This window comes from Bos indicus, chromosome 19 (genome assembly GCF_029378745.1).
Source record: "Bos indicus isolate NIAB-ARS_2022 breed Sahiwal x Tharparkar chromosome 19, NIAB-ARS_B.indTharparkar_mat_pri_1.0, whole genome shotgun sequence".
In the NCBI taxonomy this organism is placed as follows: domain Eukaryota; kingdom Metazoa; phylum Chordata; class Mammalia; order Artiodactyla; family Bovidae; genus Bos; species Bos indicus.
This window is the reverse complement of record NC_091778.1, coordinates 30744890-30771765: the sequence shown is the minus strand read 5'-3', so window position 1 is coordinate 30771765 and position 26876 is coordinate 30744890. Positions and strand designations below refer to the sequence as shown.

At 41.4% G+C, this 26876-nt stretch overlaps 1 protein-coding gene across 1 annotated transcript; it reads left to right on the top strand.

The window, feature by feature from the left end:
- Window positions 1–2289: 2289 nt before the first annotated feature.
- On the top strand, window positions 2290–26876 carry LOC109573381 (myosin-1). Its single transcript, XM_019980555.2, has 40 exons — window positions 2290–2308; window positions 2562–2592; window positions 4396–4639; window positions 4739–4882; window positions 4990–5146; window positions 6249–6276; window positions 7045–7159; window positions 7246–7338; window positions 7464–7527; window positions 8174–8272; window positions 8366–8469; window positions 8622–8760; window positions 8952–9070; window positions 9161–9310; window positions 10697–10867; window positions 11639–11948; window positions 12041–12108; window positions 13181–13268; window positions 13349–13466; window positions 13765–13888; window positions 13977–14113; window positions 14209–14464; window positions 16306–16548; window positions 16641–16817; window positions 16896–17041; window positions 17276–17366; window positions 17454–17843; window positions 18442–18568; window positions 20331–20449; window positions 20613–20809; window positions 21521–21704; window positions 21982–22147; window positions 22235–22359; window positions 22759–23067; window positions 23154–23357; window positions 23687–23812; window positions 23902–24072; window positions 24341–24445; window positions 24565–24660; window positions 26615–26876. Exons 3-40 carry the CDS (start codon window positions 4436–4438, stop codon window positions 26765–26767), a joined length of 5817 nt encoding a protein of 1938 aa, XP_019836114.1. The 5' UTR covers window positions 2290–2308; window positions 2562–2592; window positions 4396–4435; the 3' UTR covers window positions 26768–26876.

Here is a 26876-nt window from a genome sequence, read left to right as displayed (position 1 = left end):
CTGGGGTCTAGTAGGAACTCAGAAAGCTCCTACTTCCTCTAACATGAATCTATTTTCCAGGTCTATGCAAGGAATGGCCCTAGTTATATTCTCACACAGGGGTGCCTCCTGAAGCATATCATGAATTCTCCTTGCTAATTCTCCTTGAATTCGTAGCTAATATGAATTCCAAGTATGGGTATTATTAGCACAGAAAGATTTTCATCATTAATACCAGTACACAATATATTCATAGTATATGTGCTGGATAATAGGTAACCACATGAAACAGTCAGATGAGACTTTTCTCTCTAGGAAAGCCATAAAGTCTGGAGGCAAAATATTATTCTATATATTATGTAATATCAATAGGCTGTTTATTAGCCTATGTTTCCAGACTTTATGGCCTCCTATAATTATGTAAAGAGTCAAAATAAATGATTACAAGTATCAATAAAATATGATCCCAAATAAATTATTCAAATGTATATTAAACCCACAGAATGATAAGAATTTGGTGCAAAAGCTAGATATAGTAGCAACCTGAATTATTTAGAGGAGTTTCCCAAGAGAATCAAGATTTTTTTTAAGCTGGATTTAATTGCAATGCATAGCCAAAAATATAACCTTCTTGGACAGCATAAAGTAAAGACTAAATGATGATTTCCCATCTGAATAAAAAGCACATCAGTCTAAATGGCCCTGCAAGAGAATTGACTTAATCATATGTGCGGAAGTAGTTGCACAGGTAATTTGGATCCACACTGTCACACTGGCTCAGGAAGGATGTGGAATCACTTCTCACTGCCCTGGCCCCTTTCACTGTGTTCTCACACCACCTGTAAATAGTTGTGTGCCTCAGAACTTGGCAGTAATGACCAAAACCAACGTCTATTTTCTACTTATTGGAAACTCTATCCAGAGTAGTCCAAAGGCTGTCTTAAAATTCCCACAGAACTCTATTGAGAGCATTATTAAAATGTTCTCTCTTCCTGAAACTACTCAACATTTTCCTGATAAAGTGTGTAAAAAAGCAAAATGATGCACCTGTGGTTACAAAGCAGATGAAGGCTAGGCTAGGGAAGCCCCTCTCAGACTCAAGTCTCCAAAGACCCTTCCTAAAGGTTTTAACCTACTCAGTTACCAGCAAGCACACCAGACTGCGAATCAGGTGCCCAGTGTCTACACTGCTGTGTCATTTGTGAACTCTCTTCTGTTCTTGGAATCTCCGTTACATTATTAGTGAAGTAAGGAATAGCGGTTAGATAGTCCATTACAGCAATAAAATCATGTGACTGTTACAAACAGTATCTCCAGATATCTGCTTTCATAAGGCAGCCTCTTTGCACTGAATCAACTGAAATATCAGTACAATAATACAGGAATGGTTGCCAAGCAGGGTATATTAAGCAAATTTTGTCTCAGTCCCAGATAAACAATGCTGACATAAGAGATGCAAGACCATCAAGACGATAAGCCAAATTTTTAAAATTAAAAATCAAAATAGAAAATAATGTACCAGTATTGTTTGTAAGCAAAATGTGAAATATATACCATGGATAACTGATAGAGAAGTCACAGATGTTATATATTTAGACAGATAAATGCCCTGTTTTCTAGTGTTTTCTATGGTGAGTTTCATAGAGGAAAACAAATGTCACAAGCAACTTGCATCTAAAAAATAAAAGTGAAGGAAAATGATTTTGCTGGCTTGGCAAAAATGATTTGACAATGAATCAGGAGTGACTAACCAAAGGAAAAAAAAGAAGCTGTGTATCTTTGGCTGCTCTTCATGAGGAAAATTGTAAAATTAAATTTCCAAGCATCCTTGAAAAAGTACAATAAATTGGGAGAAAAAAAACATGGCTTCTTGGGAGAAACTATCTTTTTCTGGTGCTCTGGTAAAGAGCAGAAACTTTGCTCCCTAGTATAATATCTGCAATTGTGCAGGCAGTCGAAAAGACTCACACAGGCGATTCAGTGAAATACAAGAGCAGCAGGCAACAAAGTCCAGGGAATCCAGCTCATGGCTATCTCTGAAACAACACCTTACATTATTCCAAAGGCAGTCACTTTCAGGTTGCCAACAACTCAACTTATTTATAGGAGATTGATTTATACACTTAACCCAATGTGAGAGGAAATATTTCTAATTATATCCAAACATCTTTAATATGAAGGGAATTATGCTTGGAGACCTTCATTGCCAAAAACAGGTTTTGCCAAATATGATTTAAGAAAGAGGAGGAGGCGACGTGTTTTCCATATTTGACCCTATAAAAGTACCCTGGGGATGAGTATGACTTGTCTTTCCTCATAAAGCTTCAAGGTAAGTGTGTGTGAGGACAGAGCTCTGTCTGAAGGGCCAGCAGGGATGCCTGGCTGCCCGCATGCATGCCACACATCCTGGCTCCTGCTGCCCCTGGGAGCCCTTCCAGTGAAGCACCAACTTACTCCGCAGCAATTTTAATTAGATGTTTTGGTGTTCCCAGTCATTTCCTGCTTCTCAATTCAGAATTATTCTTGCTACTATTGGGAACTGTTCACATTTAATCAGAGGACATTTGCTCTTTTTCTTACAGTTCTGACCCACTTCAAGGTTGCATCTCCAAGGTAAGGCACTGGCTTGTTTTTCTCATTCCTTGCAAGGAGTAGGAAACCTTCTGCAGTGGTTTGGAGAGTGGTTGAGGGTAAGGGCTACAAAATAAAAGCATTTCAATTTCATGGCTGTTCATGCTTCCCTGAAAAACTCAGAGGGAGACTTTAGAAACTGGTTCTCATTAATCAGTATCTTTTGCAATAAATACAATGCTTCAGGAGTTTTCAGATACATTGTTTTTTCTATTTCCAGCATTGCAGATTATCTTTTAAATAATTCAATTACAATATGCAACGCAGCATTTCACACCATTATTGCTCATTTACAGAGAAAATGTAAATGTCCTATCCTGCAGCTCTTACCACTGTATATAATATAAAAACCCTTGAGATGCAGCATTACTGGATTAATAAAATGAAGTGAGTCTTTGACTTGGAAAAGTGGTTGAAATCTGCATGCTGTTTCACACTCTGTAAAATGAACATTTAAAAAATTATATGATATGAAAAATGATTGTGAGCATTTTTAGTAGGACAAAGGATTTTTAAAAAATATATTTTGCTGTGGACCATTTTTAAAGTCTTACTGAATTTGTTACAATATTGCTTCGGTTTCATGCTTTGGGTTTTTGGGCCCGAGGCATTTGGCATGTTAGTTCCCCGGCCAGGGATCAAACCTGCATCCCCTGCCCTGGAAGGTGAACTCCCAACCACTGCACTGCCAGGAAAGTCTAGACAATGGACTTTAATTGTGCTATCCAAACCACTGTGGTTTGAATAGAAAAATATTGAGAAGATGACTCAAGTGCTTTGAGTTTTTCTCAATAAAATATCTTTTTAAAATTATAAAATAGTATACCTGTGGCGGATTCATTTCAATATTTGGCAAAACTAATACAATATTGTAAAGTTTAAAAATAAAATAAAATTAAAAAAAAATTATAAAATAGGTTATATATGATTCTTATTGACAGGATTAATGAATGTTAAAGTGACAAGAGACAGATTTGAAAAGAAAAAGTTTCCTGAAATTTTTATGAGAATACTAGTAATAAAGCAAGAAAACTTAAGTAATAACTAATGTCTTTGAGAAATACTAAAGACAGGTGAAGAAGCTGAGTTTCTCAAAATTATGGCACAGGAACAAGAGTAGTGGATGTAAAAACAGGATTTTTTAACTGAACAATGCAAAACAAAGCTCCTCACATTTATGCTTTCCTTTATTATTATGTGGTCCTTGTAAATTCCAAATCTATAATGAAAAGGTTTTCACCAGGCACTGAATAGTTCATATAACTTTAGCAACATAGTTGTATTGCTCTTTTAATATATAAAGCCAACTCTGGTCCTTACCCACACCCAGCATGTGTTCTAAGAGGTGTGAAGGATGCTATAAAAGGAACATACTCCCAGTCTGCAGGGTCCCTGTAATCTGATTGGAAGACAAGAAGTACAGGTGAAGGAGCTCGAGAAATCCTGCTGTCGTCTTAGCATTGTGTCTGTATAAGCTGATGATAAGCGGCTTTCTTTTATGCAAAAGAAACAGAGAAAGGAGTTATAATATCGTGTAGAAGATGAGCCAGAACCAACAGTCTCTTGCCAAATAAGTATCTGTCAGCAATGGTACAGAACACAGAGACTGCCATTTCACCTCCAGCCAAGCCAGGGAGGTAGTCATACCCAGCAAGATGCTAGTGCTCAACCTGTCAAGGAATAAGGTTGGGTTTGTTTTTGTTTGTTTGTTTTAAAAAAAAAAAAAAACATGAATCTAATGATCCAGTTTCTGAATTTCTGTAATATGTTTTCTTCCTCTGCCAGGCAGGGTCTTTGATTGGGCTGCCATCAATAAACTGCAGCCATGAGTTCAGACCAGGAAATGGCTGTTTTTGGGGAGGCCGCTCCTTACCTCCGAAAGTCTGAAAAGGAGCGCATCGAGGCCCAGAATAAGCCTTTCGATGCCAAGACCTCAGTCTTCGTGGCGGACCCTAAGGAGTCCTTCGTGAAAGCGACTGTGCAGAGCAGGGAAGGGGGGAAGGTGACGGCCAAGACCGAGGCTGGGGCGGTGAGTAGAGCATCTGGAGGGGATGCGATGGGGCCCCACTGCCCATTAGGAGAGCTGACACTTCTTTACTAACCTGGCTCCTCTTGTTTGACCTGACAGACAGTAACTGTGAAAGAAGACCAAGTCTTCCCCATGAACCCTCCCAAGTTTGACAAGATCGAGGACATGGCCATGATGACCCACCTGCACGAGCCCGCTGTGCTGTACAACCTCAAAGAGCGTTATGCAGCCTGGATGATCTACGTGAGTTTGTTCTCATGGACTCTGTTCATGCAGGCGGTTAACATTTTGAAAACCAGTATTAATGTCCTCATGAAACAATTATATTCCTTTTTTCCTTTATGGTGCAGACTTACTCAGGCCTCTTCTGTGTCACCGTCAACCCCTACAAGTGGCTGCCAGTGTACAATGCAGAGGTGGTGACGGCCTACCGAGGCAAAAAGCGCCAGGAGGCCCCGCCCCACATCTTCTCCATCTCTGACAACGCCTATCAGTTCATGCTGACTGGTACGAGCCTTGACCGTTTATCATACAAAAATTTTCACCATCTATAATCACCAAACGGGGAAGCTAAAACATAAAAAGATCCTTAGAAATAACCAAATCCAAACCCAAGCCCCCTAGTTGCACACCAAAAGTGAGCAAAGAATAGGCATACACACACTGTCAAGTGGGGAAAAAACCTCCGTTCTCCTGATTCCACCTCCACAACTTTATCAGACCACACTGCTGCTCCAACCCAATTAAGCTTAATTTGTTTACAGTCTCCTTGCTGAGAAATATATGATTCATTTTATATATTCAAGTCACAAAAAAGGTTAAGTTAGAGCTGAATAGTATTGCCTGAACAGAAATGAAAAATATATGTTCAATCATTTTAGTACCCAAGTTTCTTGTTGATTTTGAATTAGATGGTTAAGAAGTGTTGTATGTCTTTAAAGTTATCAGAACCCATTTCAGAGATGGCAGCCTCTCTCTGAATGAAATGTATTGGGGGACTACAGCATTCAAATGGAAGCTGTTTCTGGCCCCTCTCCAAAAGACTTTATTCTGATTCAGGCATCCTCTCTGATCTGTCTTTGACCCAATGGCCTACTCTGGGAAGCCTGATCAGAGTTAGGGTTGCAGTCTGGGATCTTGAGACAGATAGATGTGTGTATGTGTGTGTGTGTGTGTGTGTCTGTGTGAGATTGATCCATAGAAACCAAATCTCAATCTTGGCCTAATTAACACTATTTGGAACTATGAAATACAGTCCGCATCCTGAGTGTACTGCATTTCTCAGTTATATGCATTTGTCCATGAAGAGCAGGCCATTGGAGCCTAGAGATAACAATGAACAGCTGTGCCTCTGGAAAGAACTGCTCTTTCCTTCAAACCAGAAGGACACACTTTCTGTGGAGTTCAAGGAGTTCAAAATGTGACAACATTTTAATGTTTCTCTTCCCCAACTTGAGAGATATAACAACATTGCATGTACCTTTATAATAATATACTGAAAAATTCTCCTGAATATGACACTAACACTCAATGCCCTCAATGTTTCCCGGTGGGAAGTTCTGTGTAAGTAGCTGGTAAATAATCTGATTGTCCACTGTTTTTCTTCTAGATCGGGAGAATCAGTCTATCTTGATCACGTATGTATTATTATTCTGACACTCCAGTTTTATTTTCACTGGGAAAATGACTAATCAAAGGAATAAATTAGTTCATGCCCCCGTATTAAAGCAATGGCAAATCAGCCAGGAACTAAATACCATTATTGTTTATTATAGGGTTCGGATTGCATCTGAATGTAAAATAGCAATGTCCCAAATTACATCATTTGCTAGACCAACCTTAAAAGTCCCAGAGCTTTCCAGGGATTAGATGTAAAACACTATGTCCACACGTGGCCAGAACCCAGTACTGGACAGCAAGCGTATATACCTTCTAAAGGCTGGACACTTTGTGAATATTACCAGTGGTTCATTTTCAAGGCTTACTGGAGGAATGTCTAGTCCTTCAAAGACCTAACTTGGGAGTATCTTTAGTCTAAGGAAGCAAAAGAACGCATGCATTGCTTCAGAGAGTTTTTACTAATCGTTTCATTTACTACATAATGGTTGAGTTAGTTGCTTCTCGGACTCCTCAAGCCCTGGCCTCAGCACATAGAAGAGAGCTTGACACATTTTAAGCACTCAAGAAACAAGTGCTGCATGATTAATGATTGAATGTCTCAGCTTTTCATCAATGCAAAGCAACAGAAATAATACGAGCTAAACACGGGCTGAAGAGAAAAACCTAGGGGGCTCTGACAAAGACATATAAAGACAGGCACATTGGCTAGTCAAGGGTAATAAAGGAAGCAGTTTCACTTGTCATAGAGCTTAAATTCTCACATTTATTTGACAACTGTTTGACAGCGGAGAATCTGGGGCAGGAAAGACTGTGAACACGAAACGTGTCATCCAGTACTTTGCAACAATTGCAGTCACTGGGGAGAAGAAGAAGGAGGAACCAACTTCAGGCAAAATGCAGGTGGGTCTGGTTGCCAGGGCAGCATGTGGGCTGTCAGGTGAGAAACTCCCAAGCCCCACATGTGAGCACCGCTCTTGCCTTGGCAGGGGACTCTGGAGGATCAGATCATCAGTGCCAACCCCCTGCTGGAGGCTTTTGGCAACGCCAAGACCGTGAGGAATGACAACTCCTCTCGCTTTGTAAGTCTCTGGTCACAGAACGGTGTTCTTTTAGATGCCAGAGAGGGCTGTCTGTGTTATTATTTCAATCTCTTTTACTGTGTGCTTCCAGTTTTATATATACCATCATCTTTTTCACTTTCAAGGGTAAATTCATCAGGATCCACTTTGGTACCACAGGGAAACTGGCTTCTGCTGATATTGAAACATGTGAGTAACAGGACCTCCTAAACAGAATCCGGAGTGACAGTGATGGATTGGAGGAACATCTTACAGCTCATACTGGGCCTGGAGCCTGTGCAATACCACTCACTGCCAAACACACCCCTGGGAAATGCCAGTCTAACTAGATCCAATGGTGTGCTTCACCCACTTCAGTCAGGGGCTGCAGAAACTGCCAGGAGTTGCTGGGCTTGTCAGAAGAATTCCAGCCTCACAAGACACTTCAAATTTTTATAAGAAAAGACTAAGATTAGGGGTGCATTATTTGGGTTTAGTGTATGAAATTTCTTCCTAAGTGTGAGCTTGATAAATTTGCTCTTAGTAATAACCCCTGTTATAAAGTGAGCAGAGATGCTGAGGAGGAACAGGTTATCAAGAATCAATTATACCCAAAATGTCAAGGATCCTCTGCATGAGAGGTGAATATGTCTTGAGCCAGAGAACATGAGTTTCCTTCAAGAGGTGGTAAGAGTAACCACAGTGATAGAGACAAAATTACGTGGTACCTCATGGGACCATTCAGCTGAAATCACAAGGGGCCAATGAAATTTTTAGTTCATGACCCCAAGAACCAAAGTCACTCCCAGAACTTTATCAGTTTTCCCTCTAATCCCGTGTCCACTTGCCATTGCAGATCTTCTGGAGAAGTCTAGAGTCACTTTCCAGCTGAAGGCAGAAAGAAGCTACCATATTTTTTATCAGATCATGTCTAACAAGAAGCCAGAGCTAATTGGTATGCAAGAGCTTAAATGTATTAAGTTAAAAGCTAACATCTTTATTAGTCCCTTCTAATGCAAAACATACACCCTAAATTCTATGTACCCAGAAATGCTCCTAATCACCACCAACCCATATGACTATGCCTACGTGAGTCAAGGGGAGATCACAGTCCCTAGCATTGATGACCAAGAAGAGTTGATGGCCACAGATGTAAGTTTCACATGCAGTTTTTAAAACGAATTGGTATATATGGGAATGACAGTGACAACCCTGCTGTAGGTGTGGTTCAGGACACAGTATAAAGTCTCCTAAATAAGTTAGTGTCTTACGTCCTAATTCTGTCCTCTCATCTCTCCTGGCAGAGTGCCATTGAAATCCTGGGCTTCACTTCTGATGAAAGAGTGTCCATCTACAAGCTCACAGGGGCAGTAATGCATTATGGGAATCTAAAATTCAAGCAAAAGCAGCGTGAGGAGCAAGCAGAACCAGATGGCACTGAAGGTACCAATGAACCCCCAAGTGGGTTGAATGAGAGAAAATAGGCAACTCCACGCTCATGTCTCCTTTACACCTGAGCATCTGATGGACACACAAATCAAACCCCACATAGCAGTGATTCCCTCCTTACTCTGCCCCTAGGTGTTGTGGGGCCACAGTAGGCCATGCTGGATGTCTGAATTGTGTCTCTGCAGTTGCTGACAAGGCTGCCTACCTCCAGGGTCTGAACTCTGCTGACCTGCTCAAAGCCCTCTGCTACCCCAGGGTCAAGGTTGGCAATGAGTTTGTCACCAAAGGCCAGACTGTAGAGCAGGTAAGTGCACAACCTCTGTGAATCACATCCTTCCCAGGCCTTCACATCATGCCTTTATTAATGGCAACGATCATTACTTTGTCCATGAAGGTATATAACGCAGTGGGTGCTCTTGCCAAAGCCGTCTATGATAAGATGTTCCTGTGGATGGTTGCCCGCATCAACCAGCAGCTGGACACCAAGCAGCCCAGGCAGTACTTCATCGGGGTCTTGGACATTGCTGGCTTTGAGATCTTTGATGTGAGTAAGCAGAAACTTAGCAGGAGGAAAACTTACAAATCTTGCTGCCACAGTAAATGTTTAAAAAGATCCATGTTCGATGCATGATGCTGGATGCTTGGGGCTGGTGCACTGGGACGGCCCAGAGGGATGGTATGGGGAGGGAGGAGGGAGGAGGGTTCGGGATGGGGAACACATGTATACCTGTGGCGGATTCATTTTGATATTTGGCAAAACTAATACAATTATGTAAAGTTTAAAAATAAAATAAAATTGGAAGAATAAAAAAAAAATAAAATAAATAAATAAATAAATAAATCAAAAAAAAAAAAAAAAGAAACTAAAAAAAAAAAAAAAAAAAAAAAAAAAAAAAAGATCCATGAAAATAACTACACTACAAACTGAACTGACACATGAAGGGAGATCAAAAGTCCATGAACGGACATCAGCTTTGGGATGAGACAGATCTGGGCTCAAACTGCACCTCTGTGAACTTAGATAATGAAAATGGTATTGACCCCAAACAGGGTAAATTCACCTAGGACCTGTACAGAAAGCTCCACATAACATGCTTATTTCTGTAAATCTTTTGCCATTGTAAGATTTCTGGATTTAAAGACCTAAGCACTGTCCCCCAGCACATAGTTTAGCATTTAGTAAATGATAAAGAACGTGATGAGGGTGACAGTGGCAGAAAAGATGGCCATGGGGAAGTTAATGACAAATTCAAAGCAGAATCCAGAGATTCTCACCTGCCCTCCATGGCCAGTAGAGGGGATGGAAATGGCATGGTAAATAAGCTCAAATTCATTTGCCTGAGACAGAATACCTCCCATACAGTTTACCCAAGTCTTCTCCCCAACAGCAGTGTCTCAGGTGTGTCTGATCGAGAGGTCTGATTTCCACACCTTTCTCTATGAGTGCATTCATGGACACTGAATGAGATTTTCTGGGTTTAGGAACAAAAGCATTTCCAGAAATCCTCAACCCAACATGGGAAGAAAGGAATAATCTAGTACCAAGCAATAATATGAAGAGTAATCCACAAGCTTTCAAATAAAAGTGCTAAGGACAGTGCAAACCTGCAACCTCTTTCCCATTTCCCTCTTACTTCACCCCCTAGAAATCTGTTTCCTGTCTGTAAGGATATGCTTAATCTGGACATTTCATGTAAATGACATCATACACTACTTAGAGCTTTGAACCCGGCTTCCTTCACTCAGCCTAGTATTTGCAAGGTTCACCCGTGTCTTAGAACCTCTTTGGCTTCTGTGTATGGGGACATCACTCTGAGTCAGGTTGTATTTTCATGCAGGGAGCAGTTAGGCTAACTATGTCAGAAGAGTCCTTTCAAAGAGAAGCTGTTATCACAAGAAGAATGTTCACTTGTATTTTCTACTTATTTAGTTCAACAGCCTGGAGCAGCTGTGCATCAACTTCACCAATGAGAAACTGCAACAGTTTTTCAACCACCACATGTTCGTGCTGGAGCAGGAGGAGTACAAGAAGGAAGGCATCGAGTGGGAGTTCATCGACTTCGGGATGGACCTGGCCGCCTGCATCGAGCTCATCGAGAAGGTTCGCCTTCCTTTCTCAGACCACAGGTCACACTGCTGACCCGTATTTAGAGGAAAATCACAAATCTCACTGCACACTCTGGTAAAAGGTTTCTATTGGTAACTAAGATCAGGGAAGGTCCTTTGGCCAACTCTGAGGTAGATGATCTGATGAAAGGAGACTGAGTCTTTCCTAGAGTCCAGAACTCTACCCTTCCTCATAGTCTGATGACAAGTCTGATTCTTAAACCATCTTTCCTTATTAAAGAGCTCTGAGGAGAGCATGATTCACTTATTTCTTTGTCAGTTTTGGAGCCATTCCTGCTGGCACTTGAAGGTGGAGTTCCTAGTACTTGAAAGCAGGGCCTCTCAGTTGTGCCAAAGACCCCACAGGTACTGAGTAAACCTGCACATTCCCCTAAGCTCGCTCCTAGAAACATTTTGGGGGAAGGGTGGGGTAGAGCCTTGGGATCTGCATTTTTACCAGGTGTTTCTGACACAACCCATCACACTTGGGAAACATTGCTCCAAGGCTTTGGGGCAAAGACACAAACTCCACCAGAGGTCCTTCCTTGTTCATCTTACCCTCCATCATATCCCAGAGCCCAGCACACACCTGGGTATTGATAGACACCCAATTAATCCTTGCCATTTAACGACTTCTAACCAAAGAAATCAGTTTTCACTAACTGTAAAGAATGATATGATGTATTTACTCAAGTAGGATCAGAATGCTACCCATTACTTCTGCAGGCAGACAATTCAAGTGGCATGTTTCTTTTCATTCTCTCAGCCTATGGGCATCTTCTCCATCCTGGAAGAGGAGTGCATGTTCCCCAAGGCCACAGACATGTCCTTCAAGAACAAGCTTTATGAACAGCATCTTGGAAAGTCCAACAACTTCCAGAAACCCAAACCTGCCAAGGGCAAGGCTGAGGCCCACTTCTCCCTCATTCACTATGCGGGCACTGTGGACTACAACATTACTGGCTGGCTGGACAAGAACAAGGACCCCCTGAATGAGACGGTGGTCGGGCTGTACCAGAAGTCTTCAGTGAAGACTCTGGCTTTACTGTTCTCTGGCCCAGCATCTGGTGAAGCAGGTAATTACCAACAGAATTCATGTCTACCTAAGGTATAAAATGAGATAAAGCAAGCCTGTACTACGAGTGCCTGTGGTTTCTCTTCCCCTCAGAGGGCGGTCCAAAGAAAGGTGGCAAGAAGAAGGGTTCTTCTTTCCAGACCGTGTCTGCTCTTTTCAGGGTATGGACCTCATTTTCTCTCTCTCATTAGATTCAGGAAATTAAATCTGAATTTACTGTGTGGGGAAGGGGAAGCAGTCTTGCAAGTATTCTAGAACTGAATGTAACTCAAGGAACCAGGGCAGCAGAGGTAGTGGTGCTGAGTCTCTCAGGAAGGTTTGGGGCAACTTGGAAGAGACAGTCAGCAGGTAGAAAATACAGGTGCCCGAAGGTCGGACTCCGTATAAGATGGTAACACTCAATATTGGGGCTGGGAAATATAGTCATTCGACACATAAAAGCTTCTTCTTGGAAAAGCAAATCAGGAGATTTTCTTGAGTTTCTGGGGGCGTCTAACTGAGGTAGAGGCTTAGGTGCATCTTGGCACAGAACTAAAATGAGTGGATTTTGAAAAGTGAGGGTAGAAAAAATAGTGGCAGGACTTGGAGGCTGTTCTAAAAGAAGAAAATAAGAAATCAGAGAAGGTGTGCTAAGAAATACCGCTTAAGGAAAATTTACTTACCTTTTAAGAATTCTATCTATAATAACTGAAGTTCCAGTTATTCTGAAAATTCAGAATTTCCATAGGGTGAATGATCTCTCACACTTGGTAATATGGCTGTCCATTTTCTGCCAACTCCCAGAAGCAGGCATTATAAGAGCCCTTTCTATGAAACCAGCAGGAGGGCACAGCTATGTAATTATAAAGAATAAACTTGTGCTAGAGAAGCAGATACAATTGAAAAGTTGGGAAAAGAAAGAAAGGGGTGAGTTGGAGGAAGACTCTGAATTTGTAAATCAGACTCCGTATCTCATAAAACATAATGGGTTGAGTATTTCCATATGTTAATATGCCATAAATTTACACAATAAACTAGGAAATTCAACAGGAATGAACAACCACTTCAACAGCAAGTTTATAATGCACAAAGATAGGGAAAATAGAGCTATTTTCAGAGACAACCCTTGGCAAATTCAATCTAGATACTATTCACTGGAATTAAACAAATTTCATGGATGGTGACAATTATGTCTATAAATATGAATGTATAAAAATGCTGCATTTTTAACCAGATATGTATATGGGTCCACAGGAGAACCTGAATAAGCTGATGACCAACCTGAGGAGCACTCACCCCCACTTTGTACGCTGCATCATCCCCAATGAAACTAAAACTCCTGGTAAGGCACATCTGATACCCAGACAAGCTCCTGCATGACTTCTCAGGAGATTATTCTATGGAAAACATCTTTTTTTTTAGGGGCCATGGAGCACGAGCTGGTCCTGCACCAGCTGAGGTGTAATGGGGTGCTGGAGGGTATCCGCATCTGCAGGAAGGGTTTCCCCAGCAGAATCCTGTACGCAGACTTCAAACAGAGGTCAGACTTTCTCACTGTGAATTATTTTACAAGGTTCTTGTTATTGAATTTTTCAATGAAATAAGCCTATCCTTTATACCATCTATTAAAACTGGAAAAAGCAACAAATTTAACAAATTCCATATTGATATACCAAAAGTTTGACACCCTTTGAATATACAAAGAATAGATAAAGAGGTAGATATGATTACTTGGTTATGTGTTAGACTACCCAACCTTTCAACTGTTTCTGTAGTAAGGCAGAAAGAGTTCTTGTTGGTGACAATAGCTATATCACTTATTTGTTTGGCTCAAACAGATACAAGGTATTAAATGCAAGTGCGATCCCTGAAGGACAATTCATTGACAGCAAGAAGGCTTCTGAGAAGCTCCTTGCATCCATTGACGTTGATCACACCCAGTATAAATTTGGTCACACCAAGGTAATGGTCTCTAAGGCCCACCTGGCACTGTGTCTGTCCCTTTGGAGTCTGTGTAAAGTTTCTGATCTGCAACTCTGGCCATACACAGGTCTTTTTCAAAGCTGGTCTTCTGGGGCTCCTAGAGGAGATGCGAGATGAAAAGCTAGCCCAGCTGATTACCCGAACCCAGGCCAGGTGCAGAGGGTTCTTGGCAAGAGTGGAGTACCAGAAGATGGTGGAGAGGAGGTACTCTATGGGAAACTTTCTAACCCCATCAGCCTATGCCCTGTAATTCCGTTTCCTATTATACCTGACTTTGAACATTTCTGCTCCTATCACAGAGAGTCCATCTTCTGCATCCAGTACAATGTCCGTGCTTTCATGAACGTCAAGCACTGGCCTTGGATGAAGCTGTATTTCAAGATCAAGCCCCTCCTCAAGAGTGCAGAGACAGAGAAGGAAATGGCCAACATGAAGGAAGAGTTTGAGAAGACCAAAGAAGAGCTGGCTAAGTCAGAAGCAAAAAGGAAAGAACTTGAAGAGAAAATGGTGACTCTGACACAAGAGAAGAATGACCTGCAGCTCCAGGTTCAGTCTGTGAGTATCAGAAGCCATTGTCTACTATCTGATGCTAAAATTCCAATTCAGCAGCTACTAGGGGAGAGTCTAGATGGCACCTTATTGAGGGACTGATCACCAGTCTTTCCTAATTCCCATCCTCAAAGTGTTCCATAAAATTTCATATGCACTATTATGAACAGCTCTGTCGGAGGATCCTGTGCTGTTGAGAAGAAAGTAATAAAAGTGATTTTCTTTTGCCCCTGGTGTTTTTCCTAGCAGAATACGGGCAGGAAATAAAGTGATCTTTGCTCCCTAAGATTCTCCCCACTGAAAAATGCAAATAAGAACAGTGAAGAAAGAACAATATAGACAGTAAAGAGGGTGGAGACTCTATGATGAAAATGTACCAACTGGAAACCAATATTGTGAATTTTTAAATCTATGGCCTCCTGGCAACTTCCCTCTCAACTAGCTCTTTAGGAATCCTCCAGTACCTGAAAATATAAGATCATTGCCAAGATAATGGCAGCACTTTCTATAAATAGTGTCAATGAGGCAAAGCATGAGTTGATGCTCTTGTTGTGATGTCCTAAGAAGTCTCCAGAGGCTTGGGAAGAGATATTTGATGAACATCACTGTCTATCCCATTTCTGTGACTCAAATGACAAGAAAATTTCAGCTGCCACCAATGAAATCAATAACAGAAATATTAAAAGTTACTCTCTAGTTCTCTGAATTCAGAAGGGAATCTACATCGCTTCTAGGGAGTGCACACATTTTAGACACATAACTAGAAAAAATAAAAGTGAATTATAAATACTTGGGTTGGCACTTCCCAAGTCACAAGTTGTGACTTCCCTTATGGTTTATGGAGTTCAAGATTTTTCAAACTGAGGATGGATTTATCATACCTTCAAAAATCAAGGGATAACTACATGGGAATTAACTCCTCTCAGTATAATATGCTCCAACCATTTCTTTTTTTTTCATTTACTAAACCTTTCTGGAAAACAATACTAAATAAAGTCAGCTAACTGAAATTATGGGAATCAGGTTGGGGCTTCCCTGGTGGCTTAGATGGTAAAGAATCTGACTGCAAACACGGGGAGTTATCATGTAGAGGAGTAAAAAAATTTCATTGACCCTCTTAGGGTTCCTTGGCTAGGTCTGAAAATTAAACTCACAAAGATTGATAGGAGAAAAACATACAAACTTTATTTAATTTTTATGTATATATGTAAGCCTGTATAAGAGAATGAAGACCCAAAGAAGTGACCAGAGCATGAAGCTTTAATACCTTTGAGACAAAGAAATGATAAATACGTGAAGAACTGACAAGACAGGGGGTCCTGGACTGGGGTAGTAAGTGATGAAGAAACAGAAAGATAAGAGTTAGTTTAACAAGATTTGTTTATACAGCCTTCTCAGCCCTAAATTCCCCATCTCTTGTAATAAGAATGCCTTCTTTCCTCCCAGTACAGAGAGGGAACCTTCCACGTAGAAGGTTAGTGGCTTGTTTCAGGGAAAAGGGGCAAGAGGAATAGTTCAGAGTGGTCTTCCTGTTTCTGCTCTTTTCTCAAACTCCTTTAGCTTAAGATATTCATTGTGCCAAGGTACCATATTTTGGGACAGAATATCCTGAAACTCATCATTAATACGTTTATTTTATTATAATTTCACCAGGAATTGTAACTTAAATTCCTTTTTAAAAATCTCCAGTGCCTTAAATACCCAATAAATATTTCCTAAATTATGGAAAACTAATAAAAATTAACCTAAAGCTTTAAAGTACAATTTACTTATTTGGTTTCAATTCTTAATAAAATCTGAAAAGGTCCACAGAACAAGACCTAAAAGTGTCTACCATCCCTTCTCAGGAAGCTGATGCCTTGGCTGATGCAGAGGAAAGATGTGACCAGCTGATTAAAACCAAAATCCAGCTGGAGGCTAAGATCAAGGAGGTGACTGAGAGAGCCGAGGATGAGGAAGAGATCAATGCTGAGCTGACGGCCAAGAAGAGGAAACTGGAGGACGAATGTTCAGAACTAAAGAAAGATATAGATGACCTTGAGCTGACACTGGCCAAGGTTGAGAAGGAGAAACATGCCACAGAGAATAAGGTATGAAATATACTTCTATACAGCATATAGAGACTCTGCCATCTAATTAGGCTGCTTTACAACAGAGATCATCTCTTTCTTAACCTTTCTAGGTGAAAAACCTCACAGAAGAGATGGCAGGTCTGGATGAAACCATTGCCAAGCTGACCAAGGAAAAGAAGGCCCTCCAGGAGGCCCACCAGCAGACCCTGGATGACCTACAGGCAGAAGAGGACAAAGTCAACACTCTGACCAAAGCTAAGACTAAGCTAGAGCAGCAAGTGGATGATGTAAGTCTAGGACTGTCAAGGAAATTTTCTTTGAAAGTAAGCTAAGCAATTCTTTGACTCAACATTATTTACATTCAGCTTGAGGGGTCCTTGGAGCAAGAAAAGAAACTTCGCATGGACCTAGAGAGAGCCAAGAGGAAACTGGAGGGTGATCTAAAACTGGCCCAAGAATCCACAATGGATATAGAAAATGATAAGCAGCAACTGGATGAGAAACTCAAAAAGTGAGTATGAGAGAATACAATTGTAACCCACTCATTGTCTGGATCTCAAAAATATTACTTCACAGCACACAGAAAAAAAAAATAACATCTTTGACTTTTGATTTAAAGAAAATGGTACATTTCTGACTTGTAAAACACCCACTTAGCACTTCCTCATCACCAGCCATACAAAAATGTTCAGTTACACACAGAAAAGAAGACACGGTGTGAGCTAACATGCTGCTCTCCTAACAGGAAGGAGTTTGAAATGAGCAATCTGCAAAGCAAGATTGAAGATGAACAGGCCCTCGCGATGCAGCTGCAGAAGAAGATCAAGGAGTTACAGGTAAGTCCATGGTTTCCACCAGTGTCATGCAAAATGACAAAATTACCAACTCAAAGGAGCTCACAATGAGCTTCTCCCCACCTCCAGGCCCGCATCGAGGAGCTGGAGGAGGAGATCGAGGCTGAGCGGGCCTCCCGCGCCAAAGCAGAGAAGCAGCGCTCAGACCTCTCCCGGGAACTGGAGGAGATCAGCGAGCGGCTGGAAGAAGCCGGCGGGGCCACTTCCGCCCAGATTGAGATGAACAAGAAGCGGGAGGCCGAGTTCCAGAAGATGCGCAGGGACCTGGAAGAGGCCACCCTGCAGCACGAGGCCACGGCGGCCGCTCTTCGCAAGAAGCACGCGGACAGTGTGGCTGAGCTGGGGGAGCAGATTGACAACCTGCAGAGGGTCAAGCAGAAGCTGGAGAAGGAGAAGAGCGAGATGAAGATGGAGATCGACGACCTGGCCAGCAACATGGAGACTGTCTCCAAAGCCAAGGTACAATCATGATTTAAGTCTTAAAAGAGATTTCTGTGGGACAGGTGAGAGCAAGCCTTTCAGGAATCATTAGCAACTGTCAGGATGAGATTATGACAGGAGGCTAGTGGCAGGAAGGGCTAACCCCAGTGTGATGGGGCGAGTGTTCCCTCTTACACGAGACTAGCTGTACCCCAAGACTGTGCATCCTGAAAACTCAAGTTCTTTCCAATAAAAAATACAATTCAATGGTATATTTTGAAATTTTAAAAACACCTCACCTTGAATAGGCTCTTTGTTTTCCCCTTAAGCACAAATACATAATTTGTTTCTCAAAAAAATTTCTTGAGCTGAATCGTTGACTATCACTATTCTCATATCACAGATGAGCCAACTGAGTAAAGGTTTTGAGTCACAAGGCAATTTCATGGCAGTACGTTTAGACTGTTATATTTTGACTCTTTCCATCACAGCCTAAGGCCTCTGTTGGTTTTGTTTGTAAAGATAGCTTATTCTCGAAGGAAATGAGTACAGCAGCTCCTATGGAATCCTGGGATTACTGCAGATTTCCATGATCCAAATACTTGAGATGATGCCATCTACCACTTTTTGAATGCAGGGAAACCTCGAAAAGATGTGCCGCGCTCTAGAGGATCAGCTGAGTGAACTTAAGACAAAAGAGGATGAGCAGCAGCGGCTGATCAATGACCTAACGACTCAGAGAGCGCGTCTGCAGACAGAATCAGGTGGGCATCTACCAGTCCTGACTTTGAATGACCAGTTTACCTTGGATTCTCAACTGGCTGATAAACCCTGCACTGAGTTACTTGAGCTCATGGGAGGTGCTGCTAATATGAACACCTTAGCTACCACCGGCTTGGACATGTATTCATCAATGCAACGGACATGAACTTGGACAAACTTTGGGAGATTGTGAGGGACAGGGAGGCCTGGCATGCTGCAATCCACAGGGTCACAAAGAGTCAGACATAACTGAACAACAACAGTATTTACTTTCACTTTTCAAAATGCTTCCACACATTAATTACTTTTTTACCCTCAGTCTGTATAATGTTATCCCCATTTTAATGATGTTAGATTACGGTTGCAGAGAAATGACCTGTCCAAGAATGCTTACTCCAGTCTTTTCCCTGAAGTCTTGACAATTTCTGGTAACACCACATTTAAGTAGGGAACTATTCAGGACCACGATCTAACCAGGAGCATGCAAGTGAGATTCAAAGAGTTCTGATTATCCAAACTGGAGAGTCTCTGCATTTACTCCTCCCCGTATGTACCAACTTGTCCAACTTTCTACCAAAGTTCTGCCTCCCCAAGTGAGAGGTGGAAATTGCTTTACGGGTCATTTGAACCAGTAAAGCAATGGGTGGATCAAACTGTTGGAGAACCACTTTTACTCTTTCATATTCATTCAAATATTGTTCTTTCTAGAACAAAACTCAAGTAAGGCTTGTTATTACTGTTATACAGGTGGTAAGTACATTTCATGAAAAGAAAAAATTGTCTTCTCAAAGAATCAAAATGCCCCTTGTAGTTTCTTTTCCTCATTACATGTTTGTTCCTAGTAATCCAGTGGTATGAAAAAAAATTGGAAGTTGTGATTCTTATTAAATGTTAAACAGGTAAGGCTTCCAGGTTATCTGTTCAAAAATGGTGCTGAAAGGGTTTTCCCTCTTTTTAACATAATACATTTGACCCTTGAACAACATGGGTTTGAAGAGTGTGGGTCCACTTATACGTGAATTATTTCCAATAAAAATGCACTATAATACTAGATTATCCACAGTTGGTTGAGTCCATGGGTGTGGACAGAGAGGGCTGACTGTAAAGTTATATCTGGGTTTCTAACTGCTGAAAGGGTTGAAATCCCTTGGTTGTTCAAGGGTCAACTGTATAGTATATGTTCAAATTATGGTGCTTAAAGAATGGAAGACAAACTTAAATGACACTTAGTTTAGGAACTGATTTGTTATCCACAGACCAACTCATTCTTGGGGTGGAAGGACGCTTGACTGTCTCGATATAAAAATTCTTCCAGGATTTCTCTTTGAACATCAGTTCAAAGGGTGCTGCTCCAAGTCTCCTATTTTCCACAGAATAAATTCTGTTTCAGTCAAGTTTCAGTGGAAGGTAAACTAGTACAACACCATTGCCATAGACAAAAAACACTGGAATGCTTTTTGTTAGTCTGATTTATATTTCTTTTCACATATTTCTTCATCTATTTCTACTGTGATCAAACAATTTTAAATATCTCCTGAAATCTTTTCTGTTGTTCAGAAGAGTGTAATCTGCCTTAAAGTCTTCCCTACTTCTCATTTTCACATGGATGTGCTCACCAGGGTTGACGTAGAAATTCGTGGTTTGCTGTAATCCACACTCTGCATCATGTTTCAACCCCAGCTCCCTTTCCCCTGCTCCAGTTTGTATCTTGGGAGTTTTAATTTCCAAAGTGAGGTTGAGTTTTCTGGTTCTTGGTCTTTATAGGTGAATTCTCACGCCAGCTAGATGAAAAGGATGCACTCGTTTCTCAGCTCTCAAGGGGCAAACAAGCATTCACACAACAGATTGAAGAACTGAAAAGGCAGCTGGAAGAGGAGATAAAGGTTAGCCCTACTTATTACTGTTGTTGTTTCTGTCATTATACTTGCTTTTAAGGTTGTTTTCTGCTTACTTCTACAGATTTTCTTCTGGTGGCCTACAGGAGCTTAGGGACTAAACATCACTTTAAAGATAATAAAATTAAGTCACCAATTGCTATGTTCTCAGGCCAAGAGTGCCCTGGCCCATGCCCTGCAGTCAGCCCGTCATGACTGTGACCTGCTGCGGGAACAGTATGAGGAGGAGCAGGAGGGCAAGGCCGAGCTGCAGAGGGCGATGTCCAAGGCCAACAGTGAGGTGGCCCAGTGGAGGACCAAGTACGAGACGGACGCCATCCAGCGCACGGAGGAGCTGGAGGAGGCCAAGTATGTTCTAGACTTACTTAAAATGGAAATAGAGATAACAATCAAAGTGCACCTGATATTAAATACCATGTGAACAAATGTCCATTGCTCCCCAAACAAAAACTTAGGAATAGATCATACATGATATAAACTTAAGCAAGTAAAACAAATACTCTAGGTTATCTGGGGAAAGAAATTAAGTTAGAGGGTAGAAGGAAGAAGGACATGAGCAACAGGAAGCTGAAAGATTATTTTTTAAAAAGGAAACTTTTGATGTCATCTTATATAGAGTAAGAGTCAATTATACTGTCCTGAGCTTCTCCTCCTTCTTAGCCACTAATGAAAAAATTGATCCAAAGTGATAGGTATGTAAGAGAAAAAACATCTGGCTTTAAACCACAGGTCCTCCTTTTGAGATGTAAAAGTACAGCTACTTGTAGAAGGAAAAAGAAATCTATTATTAAAGACTAAAAAGTAGACATTAAATTCTGCAATAAGAAAGAAAACATTCTTATATAAAGATTTAAATGCAATCAAAAGTTCAAGACTGAACTTAACCGGGAGAATCTTATTCTACAGAAAGTTTAAGGAAGGGACCTGCTTATTCAAGAGAAAACTTAAGCAGAGATCTAGTCATTTCTCCTGTGAATAATGTACAGCCAGACAGGAATGATAATGTTTTAGTGGATGCCTTAGAAGAGTATCTGTGTGAGCCTTTATTTCACATTTTAGGAAGAAGCTGGCCCAGCGTCTGCAGGATGCTGAGGAACACGTAGAAGCTGTGAATGCCAAATGCGCCTCCCTTGAGAAGACCAAGCAGCGGCTCCAGAATGAGGTTGAGGACCTCATGATTGATGTGGAGAGGACAAACGCTGCCTGTGCAGCCCTGGACAAAAAGCAAAGGAACTTCGACAAGGTAACTTCTGCACCAATTTCTGCCTCAGCATTCACATGTGGCTGAGGACAGCTGGTCACCTTCCGTGTGCCTATTCAAACCATCCACGGGCTGTGCTCAGCAGCTCCTGCCATAAGTAGGTGGGGAGGAGGGGGCACTCCTGTGGTTTCTACTCTTCTCATTCATAAGTATTTTTTAGTCCCCAGTCATCTCAACTCTGTTTGAAAGCTGCCAGAAAAAATGGTTTCATCCCATCCAACTTTCTCCACCAATTTCCTGACCATTCCTTGCCCCTCAGATCCTATCAGAATGGAAACAGAAGTATGAAGAGACTCATGCTGAACTTGAAGCCTCCCAGAAGGAGTCTCGCTCCCTTAGCACAGAGCTGTTTAAGATCAAGAATGCCTATGAGGAGTCCTTAGACCAACTGGAAACCTTGAAGCGGGAAAATAAGAACTTGCAACGTGAGTACACTTTACCTTTTCTCCAACAAAGAATTTGAAAGAATGTTTTCCTCACTGAATGAATTTTTAAATGTTTTTCACCAACAGAGGAGATCTCTGACCTCACGGAGCAGATCGCAGAAGGAGGGAAACGTATCCATGAACTGGAGAAAGTAAAGAAGCAAGTGGAACAAGAGAAGTCTGAAATTCAGGCTGCTTTAGAGGAGGCAGAGGTACACATTTTACTGTAGACTCTAAAACCATTTTGAAAGCAACTGAGATCGAATACATGCAAGAACAGGTGAATCAAGATAAAAGAAAAATAATTTTCACTCTGTAATAATAAATATGAGGATGGAAAATTGACCATGCATACAACAAACATAACTGGACATCAGAAACTATGTGCTAGACACTGAGAAAATAAAGATGAGGTCAGGGCCCTAAACTCAAGGGCATGAGCTAGCTGGGAAGATAGAATTATACAAAACCAACAACTCCACATTGCAGAAATTTCTATAACAGTGGAATAAAGATGCATTATGGTAGCACAAAGGTAGTAGCTAATTCCTATCTCCAGAATACTAAACACTTCCACTCCTTGCTAACGTCACCCCCTTGCTGTTGTTAAGGCATCTCTTGAACACGAAGAGGGCAAGATCCTGCGTATCCAGCTGGAGCTGAACCAGGTCAAGTCTGAAATTGACAGGAAAATTGCTGAAAAGGATGAGGAAATTGACCAGCTGAAGAGGAACCACATTAGAATCGTGGAGTCCATGCAGAGCACGTTGGATGCTGAAATCAGGAGCAGGAATGATGCCATCAGGCTCAAGAAGAAGATGGAAGGAGACCTCAATGAAATGGAGATCCAGTTGAACCATGCCAACCGCATGGCTGCTGAGGCCCTGAAGAACTACAGGAGCACTCAAGCCATCCTCAAGGTAAATGGGTTCAGGAGATGGTCCCAGTACAGGTGGGTGACTGCAGCCCTGAGAACAAGGTGTCTCAATGATCGTTCATTCCACAGGATACCCAGATCCACCTGGATGATGCTCTGCGGGGCCAGGAGGACTTGAAGGAGCAGCTGGCCATGGTGGAGCGCAGAGCCAACCTGCTGCAGGCTGAGATCGAGGAGCTGAGGGCCACCCTGGAGCAGACAGAGAGGAGCAGGAAGATCGCAGAGCAGGAGCTCCTGGATGCCAGTGAGCGTGTCCAGCTCCTGCACACCCAGGTGGGCATAACAGAACAGCAAAAGATACTGGAAATGAAAATCTTGCTCAAATCTTCATATTATTTAAAAATTTATTCACAGTGTTATATGGGGGATTAAAGTTTAAAATACGTACTATTTTTGAATTAACAAATATTTTTATTAATATGAACTATGACATTCAGAGTTGACTGTCTTGTAAAAATGTATTGTCAACTCAGATAATTTATGGAACAAGAAGGGATACTAATTAGTTATCTTAATTAATTAGCTTGTGGGTTCATTAGAACATTGGACACCCTGATTTTGCTCTCATGTATTAATATTTCTAAATTTGGTATTTTAACCAGAACACCAGCCTGATCAACACCAAGAAGAAGCTAGAGACAGACATCACTCAAATCCAGGGAGAGATGGAGGACATTATCCAGGAAGCTCGCAACGCAGAAGAGAAAGCCAAGAAGGCCATCACTGATGTGAGCAGAGGGCCACCCTGGGTGCTCAAGCTAGAATCTTGATGGGCTGTCTCACCTTTCTCAACTGGTTTTGTTTTACTGTTAATCAGGCAGCCATGATGGCTGAGGAGCTAAAGAAGGAGCAGGACACCAGTGCCCACCTGGAGCGGATGAAGAAGAACCTGGAGCAGACGGTGAAGGACCTGCAGCACCGCCTGGACGAGGCTGAGCAGCTGGCCCTGAAGGGCGGGAAGAAGCAGATCCAGAAGCTGGAGGCCAGGGTGGGTCTTCTGATCAGCCTATTCCCATCTCATTCTAATCTAATGTGCGATTTTTTTTTTTAGAATCTCCCACTGTTAGATGATGTGGGGCATACAAAGATTCAGAAGAGATATTCTTTGTAAGAGCTTATAAAGGGGGTGACTAGACTAGGGCATCGTATACTACATATAAAGCAGAGTAAAAGCAGCATTATGGTTCATCTGAAGAAGGAGAAATCCACTGAGTGAATGGACCAGAGTAAACATCTCTAAAATACTCATCTTGCAGGTACGTGAACTGGAAGGAGAAGTTGAGAGTGAACAGAAACGCAATGTTGAAGCTGTCAAGGGTCTACGCAAACACGAGAGAAGAGTGAAGGAGCTCACTTACCAGGTAAGGAAAATATCCCATCTCTGTTTTCCCCTCGGCTACAAGGGATCAAAAAACCAAATAAACAACAAAATGGGATGGTATCTGTGCTTTCAAGAAACTCACTCTTGGAAATATTTCAGACTGAGGAGGACCGCAAGAACATTCTCAGGCTCCAGGATTTGGTGGATAAACTGCAAGCAAAGGTGAAATCTTACAAGAGACAAGCTGAGGAAGCGGTGAGTTCAGTCCCCCTCGGGGTGATGGGGCTGCCTCCTGTTCTCAGATATATCCAAGCCAATTTAGTTCAAGGGGTGAAAGAAATAGGGTAAAATAAGGAAGGATCAATGAAAGATGATTCAATGAATATGTGAAGAATGAACAGAAACCAACCACTTGACAAGATAGTGGAGAGTGTTCTAGGAAGGAGGAACAGCAACGCAAATCTGTTGAGTGGGAAAGAGCCTGGTCTGAGAGGTGGAAAGAATAGGGGAACAGCAATAGAGACCCCCCTGCCCTGGGCAGGGGGTGGGTCATGGGGTCTTCTAGGCAATGATAAGAAGTCTGGTTTTTATTCGAGGTACAGTGAAACACTGGGGAAGCCGCAGCAGGGTTTAAGCTGGTTTGGTCATGCCTTGATTTATATTTTTTAAAAAAGAATTCTGACTACTATTGGAGAATGGATAGTGAGACAACACTACTAGGTACAAGAAGACATTTTAGAAGGGTTTTCAAGTGGTCCAGTGGTTTGTGGAGAAAACAGAAGTAGAGAGATTCAAGATATATTTTGGAGGTCAAAACTAGAAGATATACTAATAGGTTTTGCTTGGAAAGACAGAGAAAGGAAAACAAGGATAATTAATCAGATTTATGATTTGAGTAACTAGGTACATGACATAAATTTACTAAAATGAGAAACTAAGGAAGGAACATATGTAGGCCAAGAAGAAAACAGGAATTCTGTTTTGGAAACATTGTTTGAGATATCATTATATATACACAGTGAAGGTGTCAAGTAAGCCTTTAAATATCAAGTCTCAGAAGGTCTTGGTTATATTCCAACCACTAGATCCTCAGCACTCCGCCTCATCTCATTTCTTCAGCCTGTGAATTATCTGAAAAAATAATAAAAATATGAATTTCCAAGGTATAGAAGTATAAATACATACATACCTAAATATCACAAATTGGTTCCTCTGACCATCTCTGGTTTTGTTTTTCCCCTGATCTAAGGTCTGAGAGAGAGAGAGAGAGAACATTTCTCTGGCTCCTACTCTTTCATTTATAAGAGGACCATCTGGGGTTTTTCTCAAGTTCTATTTTTTAATGACTCAAAGTTTTCTAAACGTTCTAAATTGGAAAGCTTACTTTGGACAGTTCTTAATGAGCCTTTAAAAAAAGAATGACTACTAGAGACTAAACTAGAACTGGCCTTCCCAAATTTACTGCTATGTGCTCAAATATTCATATAATCAGGGAACACATCAACTGTTTTGGCAAACAACTTCCTGTTTAATTTTTAAACTGCATTAAGTGGCAATAATTTATACTCAAGTGACAATAATAATTTATGGGGCTTCCCTGGTGGCTCAGTGGTAAAGAATCCACCTGCAATGCAGGAGTCACAGGAGATGAAGGTTTGATCCCTGGGTCAGGAAGATCTCTTGGAGAAGGGCATGGCAACCCACTCCAGTATTCTTGTCTGGAGAATCCCATGGACAGAGGAGCCTGGCAGGCTACAGTCCATAGGGTCGCAGAGTTGGACATGACTGAAGTGACTTAGCATGACAATAATTTATAGTCAAGGGTACTAGCTTGGTATAGTACAAATTGTATACATGTATTTTTAAGAGGTCTGGTTCCATTCTCAGAATTCTAGGAGGTAAGGGGAAAGAATAAGAGTCTGGAAAGCTGGCATATGTAGCAGTAGTTCTAAGATGTTTAGATGTTATAAAAAGAGAACTTTTAGTTAGAACAACTTGGAGACAAATGTCACCTGTCCTTCCTTGCTACCCATGACTTCAGAAACATGAGAGAATTTTTTTTTTTTAATGCAAGAGCATTTCTCTAAGCTAAAACAAGGTGTACTAGAGTGAACTGTTTTTAAGTAATAAGAAATTCAAGACCCGCTGATCTAAGAAACTAGAAATTTTGAAATTTCCCCCTCTTAAATGCATTTCCATTTATTCTCAGGAGGAACAATCCAATGTCAACCTCTCCAAATTCCGCAAGCTCCAGCACGAGCTGGAAGAGGCTGAGGAACGGGCTGACATTGCCGAGTCCCAGGTCAACAAGCTGCGGGTGAAGAGCCGGGAGGTTCACACAAAAATCATCAGTGAAGAGTAACTCATCCAAATGCTAAAAAGTGACCAAAGAAATGCACAAAATGTGAAAATCTTTGTCACTCTGTTTTGTACTTATGATTTTTGCAGATAAAAAATTTATCTGCAAGGAA